The 17,734-nt window shown below is 40.0% G+C and overlaps 1 protein-coding gene and 5 non-coding genes across 7 annotated transcripts; all 6 read left to right on the top strand.

The window, feature by feature from the left end:
* The first annotated feature begins 538 nt into the window (after positions 1 to 538).
* On the top strand, positions 539 to 610 carry trnah-gug (transfer RNA histidin (anticodon GUG)). Its single transcript has one exon. It is a non-coding gene; the product is annotated as a tRNA-His (tRNA).
* A 431-nt stretch (positions 611 to 1,041) lies between these two features.
* trnah-gug (transfer RNA histidin (anticodon GUG)) lies at positions 1,042 to 1,113 on the top strand. The gene has a single exon. It is a non-coding gene; the product is annotated as a tRNA-His (tRNA).
* Positions 1,114 to 2,422: 1,309 nt separating this feature from the next.
* Positions 2,423 to 2,494, top strand: trnah-gug (transfer RNA histidin (anticodon GUG)). Its single transcript has one exon. It is a non-coding gene; the product is annotated as a tRNA-His (tRNA).
* Positions 2,495 to 2,864: 370 nt separating this feature from the next.
* trnah-gug (transfer RNA histidin (anticodon GUG)) lies at positions 2,865 to 2,936 on the top strand. The gene has a single exon. It is a non-coding gene; the product is annotated as a tRNA-His (tRNA).
* Positions 2,937 to 3,912: 976 nt separating this feature from the next.
* On the top strand, positions 3,913 to 3,984 carry trnah-gug (transfer RNA histidin (anticodon GUG)). Its single transcript has one exon. It is a non-coding gene; the product is annotated as a tRNA-His (tRNA).
* A 1,802-nt stretch (positions 3,985 to 5,786) lies between these two features.
* depdc1a (DEP domain containing 1a) lies at positions 5,787 to 16,221 on the top strand. Of its 2 annotated transcripts, XM_067596162.1 has the most exons (12): positions 5,787 to 6,008; positions 8,094 to 8,359; positions 8,467 to 8,611; positions 8,769 to 8,893; positions 9,443 to 9,573; positions 10,103 to 10,150; positions 10,451 to 10,588; positions 11,035 to 12,012; positions 13,209 to 13,381; positions 13,622 to 13,798; positions 13,953 to 14,159; positions 15,760 to 16,221. In XM_067596162.1, the coding sequence occupies exons 1-12, from the start codon at positions 5,961 to 5,963 to the stop codon at positions 15,898 to 15,900; spliced, it is 2,577 nt and encodes an 858-aa protein (XP_067452263.1). In that variant the 5' UTR covers positions 5,787 to 5,960; the 3' UTR covers positions 15,901 to 16,221. The 2 variants fall into 2 exon arrangements, with proteins under 2 accessions (XP_067452263.1, XP_067452264.1); XM_067596163.1 differs by lacking the exon at positions 11,035 to 12,012 and having other exon boundaries at positions 5,788 to 6,008.
* The last annotated feature ends 1,513 nt before the right edge of the window (positions 16,222 to 17,734 follow it).

The following is a 17,734-nucleotide window of genomic DNA, read 5'->3' as shown; positions in this document are numbered from 1 at the left end:
CAGTAATTAATTTGATCTAAAAACCATAAAACTCTATTATAATATCAATATTTCAAATATTTCACATGTTGAACAAACAAATGGGATTAAATTTATACAAGGAATAGTTGATGATGTTGTTAAAGCTACAGGAAGCTTCTGTTATCATCAGTCAAACCACCAAGGTGTTGCATGGATCTGCCTCAAATCAATGTCATACTACTACATTACTCCCTGTCAAATAACCATATTTTTCTATCCACTTGTTCTTCTCTGAAGCAAGGGCTTTTTTTGCATTATGTCTTGCATTAGACTTTTTAGATTTCCTGCAGCTTGCATGCAATTCATATGTCATAAGTGAATAGCACCCTCAATAGTTTGGCCACCCCAGATTTACAAATCAGGTTTAACTGAAAGTGTCTGACACAAATATTTAATCCTTACCTCATTTTGTTTCTGACTTTGTTGTGATTTCTAATTTCAGGATATACACTCAACTGAATTACAGGTGTGAAGTATCTCTGTGGAAACAAGTAGGCTGCCATCCGAAGCACAGCTCGCCGTGATCGTATAGTGGTTAGTACTCTGCGTTGTGGCCGCAGCAACCCCGGTTCGAATCCGGGTCACGGCAGTGTTTTCAGGAAGCCAAATAATACACAGAGGAGACCCTCAAGTCCCAATATAAAGTTGGGACTTGAGGGTGGAGGAAGTATTAGAGCTTATGTCGGTCGATACCGATGATATGCCGATAATATCGTGCATCCCTAATATATATATATATATATAATAGATATGTATTATCGCTGTCTGGATCTCAGACCTGAACTGACACAACAGTGTATCAATTCTGTCATACTACTATGTTACTCTTTCAAATAACCATATTTTTCTATCCACTATTCTTCTATTCTTCTGAAGCACGGGCTTTATTTTTTTGCATTATGTCTTACATTAGACTTTTTAGTGTTCCCACAACTTGTACTTCAGGATTTTCACCTCACTGAATTATAGGTGTGATGAATCCCTGTGGAAACATGCAAGTTTCCACCCGAAGCATGGCTCGCCGTGATCGTATAGTGGTTAGTACTCTGCGTTGTGGCCGCAGCAACCCCGGTTCGAATCCGGGTCACGGCAGTGTTTTCAGGAAACCAAATAATCCACAGAGGGGACCCCCAAGTCCCCACATAAAGTTGAAACAAGTGAAGTCATACACAGTGGTGGAAGAAATACCCAGATGCTTTACTTAATCAAAAGTACCAATACAACCATGTAAAAATACTCCATTACAACTAAAAGTCCTGCATGAAAAAACCTAAGTAAGCTTCTGGTAGAGGACCCGAGCTTGAGGTGTCTTCCTCAAGCTCGGGTCCTCTACCAGAGGACTGGGAGTTTGAGGGTTCTGCTCAGTATCTTAGCTGTTCCAAGGACTCCGCTCTTCTGGACAGAGACGCCAGATGTTGTACCTGGAAACTACGGGAGCCACTCTCCCAATTTGTGGGTAACAGCCCCCCGTGCTCCGATCACCACTGGCACCACTGTTGCCTTTACTCCCTACATCTTTTCTAGCTCCTCTTTCAGTCCTTGGTGTTTTTCAAGCTTCCCGTGTTCCTTCTTCCTGATGTTGCTGTCACTTGGGATTGCTACATCTATCACCACTGCCTTCTTCTGTTGTTTGTCGATCAACACGAGGTCCAGTTGGTTATAGCCATCACCAGTTTGTTAGTCTGGATCTGGAACTCCCACAGGATCTTGGCTTGGTCATTCTCTACCACCTTAGGAGGTGTCTTCCATTGTGACCTTGGGACCTCCAGCCCATACTCGGTGCAGATGTTCCTGTACACTATGCTAGCCACTTGGTTATGGCGTTACATGTACGCCGTTCCTGCCTGCATCTTACACCCTGCTATTATGTGCTGAACTGTCTCAGGAGCATCTTTGCGCAGCCTGCACCTGGGGTCCTGTCTGGTGTGGTAGATCCCCATCTCCATTGATCTTGTACTAAGTGCCTGTTCTTGTCCTGCCATGATTAGTGCTTCTGTGCTGTCTTTTTGTCTTTTTGTCTGTATTTTTCTATCCATTTGTTCTCTTCTGAAGCATGGGCCTTATTTTTTTGCATTATGTCTTACATTAGACTTTTTAGAGTTCCCACAATTTATATGCAATTCATATGTCTCTCCATAACTATAAATTATACTTATACTTGTCTCTGTGTAATACTTTGTGGATACTCTGCTTGTCATTGAGCCTGAATGAGTAGCCACAGTTAATTCTCATGAATAGCAACGCAGGTTTAACTGAAAGTGTCTGACACAAATATTTAATCCGCACTTCATTTTGTTCCTGACTTTGTTGTGATTTCTAACTTCAGGATTTTCACCTCACTGAATTATAGGTGTGATGAATCCCTGTGGAAACATGCAAGTTTCCACCCGAAGCACGGCCCGCCGTGATCGTATAGTGGTTAGTACTCTGCGTTGTGGCCGCAGCAACCCCGGTTCGAATCCGGGTCACGGCAGTGTTTTCAGGAAACCAAATAATCCACCGAGGAGACCCCCAAGTCCCAATATAAAGTTGAAACAAGTGAAGTCATACACAGTGGTGGAAGAAATACCCAAATGCTTTACTTAATCAAAAGTACCAATACAACCATGTAAAAATACTCCATTACAACTAAAAGTCCTGCATGAAAAAACCTAAGTAAAAGTACATAAGTATTAGTTAAACTAAAAGTGCTGGTTTAGTCCCTCTGACTGATATGTTACTATATATGACTGACTTTGTTGTGATTTCTAACTTCAGAATTTTCACCCAATTGAACGTCTTGACTAATATAGATGTGAAGTATCTCTGTGGAAACAAGTAGGCTGCCATCTGAAGTACAGCTCGCCGTGATCGTATAGTGGTTAGTACTCTGCGTTGTGGCCGCAGCAACCCCGGTTCGAATCCGGGTCACGGCAGTGTTTTCAAGGAGCCATGTAATCCACAGAGGAGACCCTAAGTCCCCATATAAAGTTGAAATGAGTGAAGTCATACACAGTGGTGGAAGAAGTACTCTGATCCTTTACTTAATCAAAAGCACCAATACAACAATGTAAAAACAACTCCTTAGTAAAAGTACTGGTTTAGTCTCTCTGACTGATATATTATTATATATGACATCATTGGGTTATTAATACTGAAGCATCATGTTACTCTTGTAGCTGCTTGAGGTGGAGCAACGGTTCCCAACCTAGAGGTTGGGCCCCTCCAAAGGTTCACCACATAAATCTGAGGCGTCATGAGATGATTAATGTGAGAAGAAAGAAGAAAGAAAAAAGTTCTGATACGCAAATATGTTGTCAGTTTTCAGAATTTTTCTATGATATATAAATAATATAAATAAATAAACATATACATAACAGATATGTATTATCACTGTCTGGACCTCACACCTGAACTGACACAACAGTGTATTAATTCTGTCATATTACTATGTTACCCCCTTTCAAATAACCATATTTTTCTATCCATTTGTTCTCTTCTGAGGCACGGGCTTTATTTTTTTGCATTATGTCTTACATTAGACTTTTTAGAGTTCTCACAACTTGTATGCAATTCATATGTCTCTCCATAACTATAAATTATACTTATGATTATGTTTATGTAATACCTTGTGGATACTCTTCCTGTCATTGAGCCTGGATGAGTAATCACAGCTACTCAAGTGAGTGTGAATTCTCGTGAATAGCGCCCTCAAACAGTTTGGCCAACCCAGATTTACAACTCAGGTTTAACTGAAAGTGTCTGACACAAATATTTAATCCTTACCTCATTTTGTTCCTGACTTTGTTGTGATTTCTAACTTCAGGATTTTCACCCAATTGAATGTCCTAACTAATATAAGTGTGAAGTATCTCTGTGGAAACATGCATGTCTCTATCTGAAGCACAGCTCGCCGTGATCGTATAGTGGTTAGTACTCTGCGTTGTGGCCGCAGCAACCCCGGTTCGAATCCGGGTCACGGCAGTGTTTTCAGGAAACCATATAATCCACAGAGGGGACCCCGAAGTCCCCATATAAAGTTGAAACAAGTGAAGTCATACACAGTGGTGGAGGAAGTATTCAGATCCTTTACCTGAGCAAAAGTACAAAAATAGCAATGTAAAAAAACTCCATTACAAGTAAAAGTACATAAGTATTGTCAGCAAAATGTAGTTAAAGTGTTGAAGGAAAAATTACTGGTTTAGTCTGTCTGACTGATATATTATTATATATGACATCATTAGATTATTAATACTGAAGCATCATGTTACTGTTGTAACTGTTTGAGGTGGAGCAATGGTTCCCAACCTAGGGTTCAGGCCCCTCTAAAGAGTCACCAGATAAATCTGAGGGGTCATGAGATGATTAAAGGGAGAGGAAAGAAGAAAAAACAAAGTTCTAATACACAAGTCTGTTTTCAGTTTTTGGATTTTTTCTCTAATCTTTGATTTTTGGAGAAATAAATATACAAAATAGATATATATATTTATCTATATATTTATGTCTGTGTAATACCTTGTGGATACTCTGCTTGTCATTGAGCCTGGATGAGTAATCACAGCTACTCAAGTGAGTGTGAATTCTAGTGAATAGCACCCTCGAATAGTTTTGCCACCTCAGATTTACAACATAAAACTGGATTTATAGCTGTTAGTGTACTGTTTGCAGACATTAGCATGTCTATAGCAGTGGCCAGAGTCAACCCCACCCCCTCAGTATCTATCCCTTTGGAAATGTCCCTATCCCCCACCACACTTCTTTCTGTCTTTCTGCCTTTTAACTGATTTTCTCCACTGAAGGCCTGTTAAGATATGCTAATGTAAATTCCATGTGTGTGTCCTCATCTTCAAGTCAGTGAATACAATGCTGCTGACACTGCATCTCCTTGAATTGTTCTTTTTGGGTGAAGAAAGTTTTTATGTGTTCACTGGAACAGAAGATAAGGGTTCTTTCAACAGTAAAACACTGGTATCTGCTCTAAACTGTAAATCAGACAGTTTAGAGCAAAACAAAAAACAAAAGTCAATGCACTCACAATGTAAGTCATTGGGCCCAAAATACACAAGCCTCCTTTTGCATTAAAAATGTATTTAATTTATTTTATCTGAAGCTAATATGAAGCTTCAGCCATCCAAATAAGTCAAATCAAGTAGATATCTTTCAACGTTACAGTCTCTTTAGTGCCAAAGTCCCTCTTTTTGTCACTATACTTTCACCGCAGTGAAACACTGTCTGAGGAATTTGATGCTAAAAAGAAACATGTCAGATAACCACTTGATATTACTAACTCAGACTACTGAAAACCTCATATAAGGTCCAAATAAACTTTTTAATCCATTTTTATACAAAATGAATATGAACACACTGTGGATCACTTACAAACACATTTTAAGGGGATCTTTTAATAGCCAGTATGAACAGGAGGAATAATTAAGCGAGGAAAACCTCTTTCAGTGTTAATACGGGCACCTGACTGTTGTTTTAAGACAGACTTAAAAAGAATTGTGAACCTATCCTTTAACTAGAGAGTTGTAATAGAGCTCAATATCTACTAGAAACAGAGTAAATTTCCTGTTGGTTTATTTTATTTTATGCATACGGGATTTGCAAAAAAAAATATATATATATATACAAATAGTTGAATTAAGAAGCTAACATTATTGTCCATTGAAATGTTTTCGAAAAAGTTTTTTTAAAAGTCGAACTTTTTGTTTTGATCCCCCTCCCTCTTCGTTTCGACGTTCGTCACGTGACTCGCTCACTGGCCAATCCCGTGCCAGAAGAGCACGGCTCGTAATTTTGAACATACGGAGAGCAGACGGGCAGAGTATTAGTAATGCTGCCACACAGGAGCTAATAGCGATACATCTTTTTTTCTCCCCCTCGATGTAATGGATATATTTATCTCTCGTCACATCGGATGAATTGAAAACATTGGCGCTGTCTTTTTTGTGATAAATATGACTTCCCGTGTTATCACCCCTGGACCGTACCGTGCCACGAAACTGGTAAGTTAACGTTAGCCAATGAGGTCACAGCAACGCCATAACGTTAGCTGTTAGCCGTTTTTAAATGAATGTCTTTCATACGGGGTTGTTGACAGTTGGTCGGAAATACTTTGAGTGTGTTTATCGTTGATTAATATCACCTTTTTATGAATTCTTGCTACTCATTTTCTTTACCGAGCTACTTTACACGTTGTTCAGTTGCCCAATACGTGGCTTTTTTCAAGATTTATCGGTTATAATATCGTTCATATTCCACGTCACTGCCCTGTCAGTGCATTTAAATCGCTTTTTTGTAAAGGTCATTTGAAAATATACTCACCCATACCTTACCACTGTTGCCCATTTAAAGGATAGGTTCACAATTGTTCAAATCTGTCTAAAAACAGCAGACAGGTGCCCATATTAACACTGAAAGAGGTTTGGCTCGCTGTGATCATTCATCCTGTTCATACTGACTATTAAAAGATCCCCTTCAAATGTGCTTTCATTGTAAGTGATGGAGGCCAAAATCCACAGAGTGTTCACACAGTCATTTTATGCAAAAATGCACAAAAGCTTAATGAGTCTTCAAAAGTCTGAGTTAGTCATATCAAGTGGATATCTGCCACATTTACAGTCTTTTTTAGCATCAAATTCCCTCTTTGTGTCTTCTTGGACAGTTTTTCCCTGTTGAGCTGCAGTGAAAGTAGGCTATAGTAACAAAAAATGGACTTTGGCACTAAAAAGACTGTAATCTTGAAATATATCTACTTGATTGGACTCATTCGGACGGCTGAGGCTTCATATTAGCTTCAGATGAACTTTTAAATGCATTTTTGCACAGATGGAGGACTGTGGATTTTGTCCCCTATCACTTACATTATAAGTGCATTATGAAGGGATCTTCTAATGGCAAAAAACTGAACCTTTCCTTTAAAGTCATGCAGCAATATACTGAACAATAAATGCAAGTATGATAAGGGTGACGCAATGACAGATATGGATTAGATACAGTATGTCTTACTTCTAGGGCTGCAACCAAAAAAACATTGTTGATTAATTTGCTGATTTTTTTTTTTTTTTTTTACCCATAAGTCTGTAAACTGTCAGAAAATAGTGGGAAACTCCCCTCCCAATTTACAGTTTGAGGGCAAGAAATTTGATGTCTTCAATTTGCTTATATTCAATTAACAATGACATTAGGGCTGCAAATAACAATTATTTTCATTATCGATTAATTAAAGGACCAGTGTGTTGGATTTAGTGGCATCTAGCTGTGAGGTTGCAGATTGCAACTAACTGATTACCGTCAAACCAAACATATTCAGTTTACTACCATAGAAGACTAAAGAAACCAAAAAATATTCACATTTAAGAAGCTGGAACCAGAGATTTTTGATTGAAAACATTTAATTGATCATCAAAATAGTTGTCAATTAACTAATTGACTGATCTTTGCAGCTCTAAATGATATAACTATAGAAATACAGCAAATCCCGATATTTAAGATGATAGAACTGGCAAATGTTTGGCATTTTGTAGTAGAAAAATGACTTAAATGATCAGTTGCTTACCAAAAGTTCTTGCACAACTTCACTACTACTTCCAAATGATTAGGCAACTCAACTTTATTGTGAAACAAACGTGTTTGGGCTTGTGGCCTTTAGATGACCCCGATGAAGGCCAGAAACCAAAATGTGTTAAATGTGTTGGCCTGGCAGTAAGTTTGTCTACTACAAGTGTTGCTGAAGTTTTGACCCTTTACAACCACTGATCTGTAAACTGACTAATAATATTTGTAGAAATGGTTCTCTGTATTGTTTGTCATGATTATGAACAATTTTTTCTGCTTTTTTTTTTTTTTAGAACAGTGCTTTCCAGATGAAGTCCTTATTGTTCTTACACCAAAAATGTTTCCAAACCTTAAACTAAACTCTCTCATGGAATAAGGCAATCAGGCTGTTTCTGTCAGGAATTTCCCTTTTGACACTGAAATGTTATCAAGTGAATCCAAACAAAACAACATAAATTATATAATAACACCAGTCCAGCTCTACATGGACCTGTTAGTCTTTACTAAACCCTCTCCTCCCTGTCCTCCTGTAGTGGAATGAGGTGACTCGTCTGTTTCGGGCTGGCATGCCCCTCAGGAAACACCGCCAGAACTTTCGGCATTATTCCTCCTGCTTCACCGCCACGGCTGCCGTGGAGTGGATGCACCAGCTGCTCCGTAGCAACAGCAATTTTGGTCCTGATGTCACCAGGCAACAGACGGTGCAGCTCCTGAAGAAGTTTCTGAAGAATCATGTGATCGAAGACGTGAAGGGCCGCTGGGGCACGGAGGACCTGGAGGACAACAACACGCTGTACAGGTACGCAGACTTTTGGAGAAACGTGCTGCGAAATTATTTGAGGAGCAGATAAAATCAATTTGTTTGGACACTGATTGCTCCAATCCATGTCCTCTCTCCTTCTCCAGATTCCCCTCCACCTCTCCTCTGAAGCCCATTCCCTGTCCCGCTCCAGCCTCAGCTCCCAGCTCCATTAAGAAAAGACCTTCACTCAGAGACAAAGAAGGTTTCTTCAGGTTTAAGAGTATCAAGAAGCATGAGAAAGAGTCACAGGTGAGCTGAACAGGATGTGGATTATTATCAGTCTTATCTTACATGTGTTTAATCGTGTACATTAAATGCATACAAATACTTGCATATCATTAATCGCTCAGCCTGACATTCAGACAAGTTAATGATGAGTTGTTCATGCTCTGTTTGTCCCTTACAGGAGAATGTAGACCCTGTCCTCCAAACAGAGGAAGAGAATCAGCCAACAGAAGAGCAGCAGTTGCCGAGACGAGAGCTGACCGTGGAGGATGAACAGGACATCTGGAGAGACATCACCATCACCCAGTATAGACAGAAAAAAAACATTGCTCTGTTGTAGTGCTGGGCGTTATACTGGTTTTAATTCCCCGTACAATATGAATTTTTCATGTAGTGCCATACTGGTGCACAGCTGAAATGATTCGTGTAACTTTCCAGTAGGCAGCAAAATATATAATATTGTTCACCGCAAAGAGCGCTACGGTCAGGGCCTCGTGTATACTGACAGTAATCGAGGCAACCTCCGTCAGCCTCATACTGCTTTAGAAATGAATCACTTCAAAAGTTTGTGAGTCTGAAAGAAAGTAAATTTCAACTAATTTTTGGTCATTCCGCCCAGCACTACTCTGTTGTGTTATATGCGTCCAACGCATGGCTTAATTTATCACTATATTGAAGTTACAAGTATGTAATTTCAATATATTGAAGTTACAAGTATGTAATTTCATTGAAGTTACAAGTATGTAATTTCAATATGGTGCATATTTCCTAAAGCATAAGATGTGATAATTCCCAGAAAGCAGAGGGTGAGCAGGAGTTTCCTTGTTAAACTAAACCTTGCGTGTTGTGTTTCAGCCTGCAGAGGATTCTGGGTGTTACATCTCTTAATGAAGTTTTAGACCAACGTCACGTAAACCCACAAAACATCATCTATAATATGACCAAAGTCAACAAGCATGGAGTGGTCACGCTGGACGACAAGATCAGTAGGTTCTGACGGCGGGCAGAATGACTGACTGCACGTCCGTCTCTGTCTCTACCCTGTGTGCCTTTCTGTCTACTTCAGTATTTCCAACCATCTGTTGAAACGATTTTAAAATGTGAAAAGTTGCATCGAGTAGTGTGAAAAATTTCCATTAGGTGAGTTGAGGCTCACAGAATGTCAGAACACACATCATTTTAAAGAACTGACCTTAATGTTCATTAGTATCTGCTAATACTGGACATATTTAATGCTGTCTGTAGACCATAAGAAGAAAAAAACGTGCTTGGTGATATTTTAGGACAATGCATGTGACATTTGGGAGGTCAGGATGCAAAAAAAAAAAAGCATTAAACACATTTTGCATTGGATAATTTGAATTTATAATGTATATTAATGATATGAACATCGAATAAATTACTTCAATTATAAGACTAAACTAGGTTTTTAGGTTGTGCAAAAACACAAGTCTTAAATAGTGGATTATTACAATATAACTGGTAACCAGTCCAACCTGTCAATCATCTCTCTAGATGACCTTCCCCACTGGGTTTTGTCTGCCATGAAGAGCCTGGCCAACTGTGAGTAGCAACAAGCTACATATACATTACTTTACCTTACATTCACACACTTTTGTCCTGCACAAATAGTGCTAAATGTTAGAAATCGGCAATTGAAGAAAATGTTTTTCTATTTAGTGAATAAAATACAGGAAGTAAAATGAGCCCTGGATGTTTAGAATTATATTTAAAGTAAGAAAATAAATTCATAGATAGATATTTGTTTGGTCTAAGAATGAATGCTCATTCGAAGCTTTCAGATATTTGTTTGTCATCCTTTCTGGCTTATGACGGCTGCGGTAACTTCCTGTTTGTTTCCAGGGCCAAAGTATGACAGCGCACAGCCGTCCTATCCCGGCTTTGAAAGAGATGTCTTCAAAACGGTGTCTGATTACTTCTACAGCCTTCCGCAGCCGTTACTCACATACGAACTGTACGAACTGTTTATCAATGTGCTGGGTAGGTATCGCGGACTCTGCTGTGATTTTCATTTGGCCACGGCTTGTCTATTAAACAGCAGCTAAATGGATGTGCTTTTGAAAAATGGAAATAATGCTCAAACATTGTGATAGGATTTTTTTTTTTTTCAGGATCTTTCCACTACAGTTTCCACTATGTGGTTGAGTGCTTTGACCTCTAACAGTGACTTTTGACTGCTAACAGAGGTTTTGGTTGTTGTCGCTACTGTTTGTGGAGTCCTAACAGTGATAATGAGCATCTGTACTCTGTGTGTACTGGTGTTTGCCTGTTATGTGTTGTCTCTGACCAGCTGATGGTTCTGTATGTACGGTAAAGATTTGAACTAACGAAACCCTCTCCCTCCCCTTCACTGTCTGCTTGCACTGACCCTCTGCCTGCAATGCTTGGCTCTCTCTGTCTTCCTCTGTGTCTGCATCCACTCCCAGTGTTTTGTGGTTATGTCACAGCGCCCGCAACACACCAGCGTGGGAAACGCAAGAAGCCTGACCTTCCCTCAGTGCCCCCTCCAGCCAAGACATCATTTCACTCCACAGAGTGTCTCCTCCTGTCGCTGCTCAGACAGGGAACATGCGATGAGACAGAATCGCCCATGAGAGAGGTGCTTGGAGGGAAACTTCAGTCACGACGGCTGGCGGCGCTGAAAGGTGACGGTCAGTTAGGAGGCAGCTGCTTGAGCCTGGGTACAGTCGGCTCTCTGAGGCCCCGAACTAGGAGCTGCTCACTGGAAACAATCCTAGATGACTCTGTCAGTCTCACCCAAAAACAGCTGTTCCTGTCCAATGAGAGCCTGGCGTCCTGTGTCAATAGCAACAATAGCCAGGGCGACGGCAGTGCCATCACGAGACCCCGCAGTCGTTCAGACGTAACATCTGTATCCAAAGAAACTTTAAATCCTTTTGAAAACGCTCCAGCAGCTTCCACCAGAAACAGACTGTCTTTAGTTTCTGCGGCAAGACTGTCGGCAGCACAGAGGTTGCGGCCACAGAGTGTCGGCAGCTGTCTGGACATCGTCATGGAGACCAGTGAAGAAGATGTTAAAGAGACCAGGTGGCGCGGCCGAGCAGCCAGCTGCCTTAACGTAAACACCTCCGTAGACCAGCATCACTCCTCCTCAGCTTCACGTCCTCCCTCGTTGTCTTCTTCTTCTTCCTATCATCCTCACTCCTCCTTCTCTTCATCTGCTGTAACCAAAGTACAAGGGTCTCATGCTACTACAGGACCTGGTGGGCCCAGACCCGCCTCCAGTACCTCTAATCTTTGGTCCCTCCCTGCCCCTGCTGTTGTCCGGCGCTGCGTCAGCTCTCTGGATGTGTCCAAGCCGCCTCGACCTGTTTCACTGTTCAAACCGCCTGTCTTTGTGCCCACCAGCAACTCCCAGCCCCCCCAACCCAAACCTGAGCACAGTAAGACCCTCTGCCCTCTACCTGTCTGTGTGTCTGCTTGTCTGTCGACGTCTAATCAAACTAACATCTAACCACTACTCGTATGAGAGTTTATTAAAAGTGTCTCGGAAACACAACTCTAATTCATCTCAAAGAGTGAAGAGATGTGAGTTGAAGAGTTCCAGAAAATGATTTCATCTTCATTGAAAGGGCACAGAGTTCACCAGCACCTCACAAAATGTGTTCAATTTTAGATAAGATGGTCTATTGATGCTGCACACTATAGTTTGCTTGCTTTTTATATATTTTTTTTTTATTTTCCTTCCCTGCTGCTTTTGATTTTTGCAGCTTGCTGCATTAAGCAAACCACATTTAAAAACTGGACCTGCTAAAATAATGTCAATCTTTTTCTGTCAACATATGAAGTGCCAGAGTAGAGAATCTATCCTGTAAACAGTATATTCAAGTAAAAACAGCTTGAAATAGGAAACAAATGTATGTGTGCAATGCAGCTTTTTTTGAAGATCTGGAAACTAGAAATATCAGTGATTTTAAAAAGAAAAATCTACAGTCATAATCACTGTGATGAAAGAACAACAGACATTTGAAATAATATAAGAATTTAGAAATGATTTTATAAAGGTATTATTTAACAAGCTCAGATGGACAGGCATCTGACTGCAAGATATTAGCATAGTGCTGTAAATAAACAACGTACAGCCATTAACCAGGTAGCCCTGAATCCCAGACCATCGACCCTGCATGGATATCTCCTGACTCTTGGACATTTCAGTCACAGATCCGTTTATTATTGTTGTAAAAAAAAAAAAAAAAAAAAAAAGCTTTTTGGAAGAAAATTGAAAATGCAAACTCATCAAACCATAGCAAATTATCTTGATGACCTACAAATGATGTGCGGTAATGTGGCATTATTTCTTCTCTGACCTGGATCAGGGCTATGTACTGGGATGGCCATGCTTTTCAATAGTTATAAATCCTACCTGACTCATCTTGCACCATACAGTAGCTGTAGTTGATTAACCTCGTCATCCATCATTCATCCATTCATGTGTCTGATCTAGTGAATGTGATGTAGCTGTGATGGATGAATGTGGACTTAAAGAGTGATTCTACTGCTGTTTCTTTGCAAGATTACAGATTTCACCTGCCTCTGTCATCATTACTGTATGATTACACGTGTGTGTGTGTGTGTATAGGTCTTCTCCAGCCTCAGTGCGAGCGTGTGGCCATTGAGGCCCTGCAGCTGTGCACCCTCCTCCTCCCACCTGCCTCTCGCAGGAAGTTGCAGCTCCTCATGAGGATGATGTCTCGCATCAGCCAGAACGTGGACATGCCGCGCCTCCACCCCGTCATCGGCACCCGAACACTGGTGAGGGGGGAAAAAAATCACTGTACTCATCTTTACTCTACAATTTGTGCCCCTGTAATCCTAATTTCCTTCCTGGGGCTCGATGAAGATTATCTCATTGAAATTAAGTGGATTACAGTTACAGTTGGATCTTTTTTCATCACATAAGGCTTTTTCACAGAAGACATTTTGACATTACTACCAATAATATGAATGTTTTTTATTGATTTACTTGTCTGTTTTTTGTGATTCTCGTTCCAGATGGTTCACACGTTTTCAGGCTGCGTTCTGGGCAGCGCTGAGGAGTGTGATTTGGATGAGCTGTTAGCTACCAGACTGGTGTCATTTCTAATGGACCATCAGCAAAGCATCCTCTCAGTCCCGGAGTTCCTGCTGAGTGCTATCAATGACCACGTGCAGTATCTGCGCACGGTACAGGTACACTTTTAAAATGTTACAGTATATATCATTCCGCTGAACCAGCTGAATGAAAACAGAAAAAAAAAGCAGTTTGAGTTTCATCTGCATTGAATGTACAGTGAATATCTGTCAGCACAGACACACAGACGTGTTTTTACTCTTCTGACTACAGGTTCCAGTCAGCAATGTTCCTAATATCGATGCCAGCGACCCAGTTTGCGTTCCAATGCCCATCTACGCGTTCTGCCGTCAGATTAGCGGCGCTGAGTTTGAACAGCAAAAGCAAGCGTCTTCCCAGAAGGCCATGGAGGAGTTACTGGAGATCCTACTGACAGACCAAAACATGAGTGAGAAGGACAGACGCAAGAAACTGAAGCAGGTAACGAAAACAGTCAGAAATCTGTATTTTCAAACAAAACATGGTTTTACAATGATTTAACTGGCACTGCTCCAGATTGACCACTTACTTCCTGGTTCCAAGATGTTAAAAGACAAAGAATATTTAACATTCATTGTAAAAACTAAAACATGAATCATGAACATAAATCATGAAATCTAATCACCTCAATTTAAGAAAAAATATAAGATAAAATACAAGGACAATTTGATAGATAAAGTAACAGTGTCATTGCAGATTTCATCATAAATCTTTGACCCTGTTCCTTAAATAAGTCCTGACCTAACTTCTATAAGCCGCTCTTATTTTTAAAAACTGGATGTGAAGCAGGAGGCTGTTCACAACATGGCACCAGTGTTAAAAATGCAACTTCTGGCTACATTATTCACTGGAGACACTTCACATTAACGCACACTGGCCCTGGTATTATAGTTATAGCTGAGTATGGACCATCGTTACCTGAGAACACACATACTGAGTAGCATACCTGTTTATAATATTGTACATATAATGCAGCTTCTGCTCTACTCTGAGCTGTACTGGCAGCAGTCCTACTCTTCTGAATTCATCACTACCAAGATGAGTTTAAGAGGATGCATTTAATATAATAAGAGAAGACACTTTAGAACAGCTGTGTTGACCTGACTAAAATAGTTTGCTTCAGGCACCAGTACCTCTACCTATTCCAGTTTGTCCAGTTTTTTTAAGATGCATTATTGTGTATATATTGTATTATTTAATAGAAAGCTGATAGTAGAAAAGCAGACAGGAAACAAGGGGAGAGAGGGGAGGTTATGACATGACAAGGGTCCCTAGCCAGAGTGGAACCAGGGATGTTACGGTTATGTGGTGTTGAAGAAAATTCACTCAAGTCCTTGTTCAAAGTTTGCTGTGGTGGAAGTGTTTTAATAGCATTCCGGAAATGCGGTGAGCATACTGACACAGAGCTGGTCTGATACAGTAGACTGACCCAGAGCAGAAGAAGTGGAGAGACTTTATACAGTAAAGATCAAAGCACCAAATGGTGAACAAAAGCTATAGTATGGATCAAAGTAGTGAGGGCATTTACATACAAGATCATGGTTTGCCAGGGGCACGTCGGGGGGGGTCAGATCAGTAGAGGTCAGGAGGGTGACTAACAAATGGTAGACAAAGGGGTAGAAAGGGAGGGCATTTACATACAAGATCAAGGCAAATCCAGGGGCAATACAGGAGAGGTCACATCAGCAGGGGTCAGGAGGTGGAAAGGACACAAACTTGGCATATGTTTGATCAGAGAGTTGTCTCAGACGTTATTTGATTATCAGGTCTCCAAACTAAATGTGTTCTCCTTTGATGATTGAGTCTGCTCCCAAAGGGTATTCTTCTTCAATGGCTACTACCAGGGTGCTCCCCTTTTTTTCCTTTAACTAGATGTATAGATAACATTTATACACCATCTGGAAGTGACCATTTAATTCAATTTTCAGCTGGGAAAACGCACAACGTACTGTGATTGTCATTACCAGTAGTGTTAGTATTCAGTTAACATGTGTTCCAGCATTAAGTTGTTAAATCCTGCGTTTTATTGTCCTTTCTACAGTTTCAGAAGCAGTACCCAGACATCTACAGTCGGCGAGTCCCCTCCTCAGACAGAACAGAGAACAAGACTGACAACAAGCCAAAGATTAAACCTCCCCTCCTCAACATCAGGAAGACCAAAGCTTTCAGTATCAGGAACTAAACTAAACCAACAGGTGTCGCCACAGTAGAAGCCACAGTCTGTTATGTCATGTGTTTTTTTTCTGCACTATAACTGCACTGATACTGATACTAACATGTTCTGTTACATTGGAAACTGTTCAATTCCTGTTTTGTCTCATTTGTGTGCTAACATGAGAGTTAATGCAGGCTGGGAGACTTCTACAATGGTAAATATGTATATTCATGTTGTGTGTATGTGTGTGGTGTGTTTACAGCTGAGTGATATGAAGGCAGGTGGACAGACAGCAGTTCACTTTATTTACTGTGTTTGGATATAATGTGTTTTTGAAGCAGGGTTTTTTATAAAATGTGTTCATCTGGATCAGTCAAAATTTCTCTTTTTGTCTGTTTTCTTCTCAATTCACCTGTCTTCTCTATTGCCAGCTGATACTGGTGTGTGTGTGTGTGTGTGTGTGTGTGCGTGTCTGTTTTTTGAGAAAAAAGTATGCAATTCTGAGATCACTGGTCCATATGGGAGTTATTAGATTATAGATTTATTAATTTATATGGATGACGATATTGGGAGCAGTGCTAGATATGTCTTTGCTTGAAGTGTTTTTTTTTTGTCTGAGCTGTTTTTATTTACTTTACTAAACATTTTATATCATAGATTCTCAAGTTTTATTTTAAATTCTTTGTAGTTTGAAACGTTGATTTTATGTTTTATTATTCTTGTCTTTTGGCTCTTAGACTTTCTTTTTGCTTCATTTTTTCAGTCTTTTTTATATTTTCACATTTTTGCCCCTTTTCTCTTATTTCTTCTGATTCATCTTCAACACTTGCCTGCTTAGTTTATTGGATAGAGAAATGTTTTGCACTGGGTTTAGGCGTTATGACTGGCCAGCAAGCTCATGTCAATCATCAGAGTGGTTAATTTATACATAGTGAATGCATATTAAACTCCCTAAAGATGGCTTGACCAGACACATGTCATATTTTGGTTAAAAAGTTGCTACAGCTGATACTCAAACTTCATAAAACGTTTTTTTTTTCAGCATCTGCAGCATTTATCATTTGAAAGCAGTGATGTGTGGCTGTTGCTTAAAATGAAAATAGCTTGTGATGGTGTCCATCAATTTCAGTGATATAATGTCAAGTGAGGGAATATAACAAAGCTAAAAGTTGACTTAAAATGTCAAGACACCCTGTATTTATTTATCTTATGCTATATGAAGTAATAGTTCTACCCTGATAGATGTGTGTTTATACCTCAGATCAGATGGTGTGTGTGTGTGTGTGTGCGTGTGTGTACCATACACTCTTCAGCTATGTTTTTGACAAAGACTCTTACAGAGGATTGTTTACTATACACCCACACAGTGGTACTCTTTCCTCCACATTGTTTACTATGCAAAGTCCTGGGAAATAAACCTTTTCAGATGTTCTATTTATTTCACTTTGTCCTGTTTCTCTATGTTAAAGTGTGTGTGTGTGAACAGATCAGTATTCACTTTCCTGTAGATACAGTATAGACCTACTAAACTGGAAGTGAAAGAGGACAACAGAACCAAACTTTTGTACATTTTATACACACATATATTTCATATCAGACCTGCAAAGAAAACAAAGAGTCCTGCACACTGTCCATCACTTGAATCCACTTCAATAACACAACATTTAGCTCCTCTGACCTTCATCAGGTAAAATTCATGTGAACAAACAGCACCATCCATATAAAGGCTATCTGTTTTTACCCTTGTACATGAGAATAATTTTACTACTAACTGTTTGGCCCATTTTTAGATGAACAATAGTGCCTTTTTCTGCCTCAGATTATAGGCTACATTGGGTCATATGGGATTTGGGGATCTAGG

Source organism: Thunnus thynnus, chromosome 8, assembly GCF_963924715.1.
Source record: "Thunnus thynnus chromosome 8, fThuThy2.1, whole genome shotgun sequence".
NCBI classification, from domain to species: domain Eukaryota; kingdom Metazoa; phylum Chordata; class Actinopteri; order Scombriformes; family Scombridae; genus Thunnus; species Thunnus thynnus.
Note: the sequence above shows the minus strand (reverse complement) of the source record. Positions and strands in the feature narration are given on the sequence as shown.

What these genes read in the sequence shown, in the direction of transcription:
- depdc1a (XM_067596162.1), top strand. Translation starts at nt 5,961, where the DNA reads ATGACTTCCCGTGTTATCACCCCTGGACCGTACCGTGCCACGAAACTG. An exon ending in CGTACCGTGCCACGAAACTG is followed by an intron (nt 6,009 to 8,093) that starts GTAAGTTAACGT and finishes GTCCTCCTGTAG; the next exon opens with TGGAATGAGGTGACTCGTCT. An exon ending in ACTGTTTATCAATGTGCTGG is followed by an intron (nt 10,589 to 11,034) that starts GTAGGTATCGCG and finishes ATCCACTCCCAG; the next exon opens with TGTTTTGTGGTTATGTCACA.